At 31.1% G+C, this 2,563-nt stretch overlaps 1 protein-coding gene across 1 annotated transcript; it reads right to left on the bottom strand.

The window, feature by feature from the left end:
* Window positions 1-215: 215 nt before the first annotated feature.
* On the bottom strand, window positions 216-932 carry LOC149230740 (uncharacterized). Its single transcript, XM_089381401.1, has one exon. It carries the CDS (start codon window positions 930-932, stop codon window positions 216-218), a length of 717 nt encoding a protein of 238 aa, XP_089237527.1.
* Window positions 933-2,563: the final 1,631 nt, after the last annotated feature.

Below are 2,563 nucleotides of genomic sequence, written 5' to 3'. Positions count from 1 at the left end.
TTCCTACATCACTCACACGCGGATCACGAACCTGAAATTTTTCCATATAAAAATAGACATCTCGTCTCATTTTTCCATTACTCAAAAGCTAGATAATTCGAAACGAAACCAAAATTTGCCATTACTCAAAACGGATATGCAAAAGCTAGTGACATTAATTGAAGTAGAAATCATCATCACATTTCAGCGTGGGCTGCCCATTGCTCTTAACAGTTTCAATTTTGAGCATTTCCTACATCACTCACACGCGGATCATGAACCTGAAATTTCTCGGCAAGCTTTGGGCGAACGTCCTCCTCATTGCTGAGATTCCGGAGGAGGGGGATGAGCTGTGTGAGCTCCGAGTCCGACTTCAGACCGTCGAAGCGTTTGATTGGGATCGCGTTGCTCTTCTGCAACTGGTATGAACTCGGCTTGTCGTCAATGATGATTACCTTCCGCAGATCCCTTCCCAGCCAAGATAGATCTTTAACTCCATGTTTCGCTGAATCTCTGTACAGCCTGAACTTGATGAGCTGACGATCTGGATCGATCTCGTCCAGAAAGCGGTCTGCTCTTTTTTTACCGCTTAATGTGAACACAACCACTTCATATAGCTCTGACATTTCTGAGTCTGCTCTTTTTTTACCGCTTAATGTGAACACAACCATTTCATATAGCTCTGACATTTCTGTCAGAAAAGGTTGGAGGCCCGGCCTGGTATAAACGTATGTCTTTTGTTCTATACCATCCTGCTTTCGCGTCACTTCAAAATACTCGGACCCTTCATCTTGGGGTACCATTTGGCTGCGCCCCGCCAAAAGGGTGCCGTCCATGTCTAGAACCAGCGTGTGGCGCAATGGATCGACAGGAGGTGGCAATAGACTATCCAAATCTTCTCTCTGCCTCTGTAACCCTCGAGTTGCCACTGGTGCATCCTCAAGCTTATCCATTTAACTAATTTGCAACGATGCAAAGGAACAAATGGGCTATGCAGAAGCTTAAGGGGGTAACGCGCAGTAAGTGTCCCTCTGTAAAAGAGTTCAGTCGCTCCGTAAAACTTCATATTGCTTCAATTTATATTGGAGTTTTCGAATGGGAATGGAAAAGATTTGGTCAACCATAGATTATTGAGTCTAGTTTGATTATTTGTGCAATGACAACTGTAAAATGCATATGGTATATCTGGATTTTTAAAATAATGGATGATACAAAACGCTTGGATTTACATGAGTTTTTCTCAAGATAATGGAAGATATTAATTATATAATTTAGTTAAAAAAAGACTTTCGATTAATTTTTAAAAAAATATATTTTCTGTAAAATTTACAGAATTGTTAGAATAAAATTTTACTATGAATTTGTTCGATTTGTTGAAATATATAAACTTTTACCAAATTGTTGGAATACAATTTTACAATAACTTTATATGAATTTGTTGGAATTTGTAAACTCTAAAACCATACTTTCAATGAAAAACGTATTTCAAATAAATTTATAATAAAACAGAGTTCATAATTTTGACCAAAATTATTTTTGTGGATTTTAATTAAAAATTTTATTTTTAAATCATATTAATAACATAAATTTATATATTAATATACACTTTATTTTTAAAATATTTAATATTAAATTATAATGAAAATTTACATCTTAAATGGAGTCTGGTCAAATTTGATCTTTTGTAATTTTTTTAAGATTTTGTCCATGATCTGTAAAAATTCAGATTGCTTCAATTTATTAGAATTCTCTATCGGGAATTGCAACGATTTGGTCAAACAATAAATTATTGACTCTAGTTTGATTATTTGTGTAATGACTTAAATTGGGTAAAATATTTAACTGTAAAATACATATGTTATATCTGGATTTTTAAAATAATGCATGAGATTAGTTATATAATTTGATTAAAAAATAATGCAGGACATTAATTTTATAATTTGATTAAAAAAGAAAATGATTGGATTTTTAAGATAATGGATGTAAAAAAAAGCGTTCAAGGTTTTTTTCAAGATAATGGATGACATAATAAGTAAGAAGGGCTATGAGTGTTTTTGAGTATATATTTTTTTTAAATTTTACTAAATTATTGAATAAAATTTTAAGCAAAGTTTTTTAGTAAAAATTACATAAGAGAAATTTTTGACCTATGTGTTTCGAACCAACAAGTGTGGTTTATTATCTGGTTCTTGATGATGAACCACAATTGTTGGTTCGAAATGCCTCGGCCAAAAATTTCTCTTATGTGATTTCTACCAAAAGACTTTGCTTAATTTATTATGGGTCACAAAAACTTAAATACAAAATAAAATTTCATCAAAAATCTTATATGAATTTATTGAAATTTATAAATTTTATATAATCTTTTTCAAAATGTTAAAACCATACCTACAATTAAAAAAAAAAAACTACATTTCAAATAAATTTGCAATAAAACAGAAATCATAATTTTAACCAAACTTAATTTCATTAAATCATATTAATGATTTAAATTATATTTTAATATGTATTTTAGTTTTGAGATATAACATTTTAAAATTATATTGAAAATTTTTATTTTAGCGCCGTCAAATTTGATCATTTG

Source organism: Pinus tabuliformis, chromosome J, assembly GCF_031772625.1.
Source record: "Pinus tabuliformis cultivar Carrire ecotype Pingquan chromosome J, CPIR1, whole genome shotgun sequence".
Classification (NCBI taxonomy): Eukaryota; Viridiplantae; Streptophyta; class Pinopsida; order Pinales; family Pinaceae; genus Pinus; species Pinus tabuliformis.
This window is presented reverse-complemented; position numbering and strand designations above follow the sequence as displayed.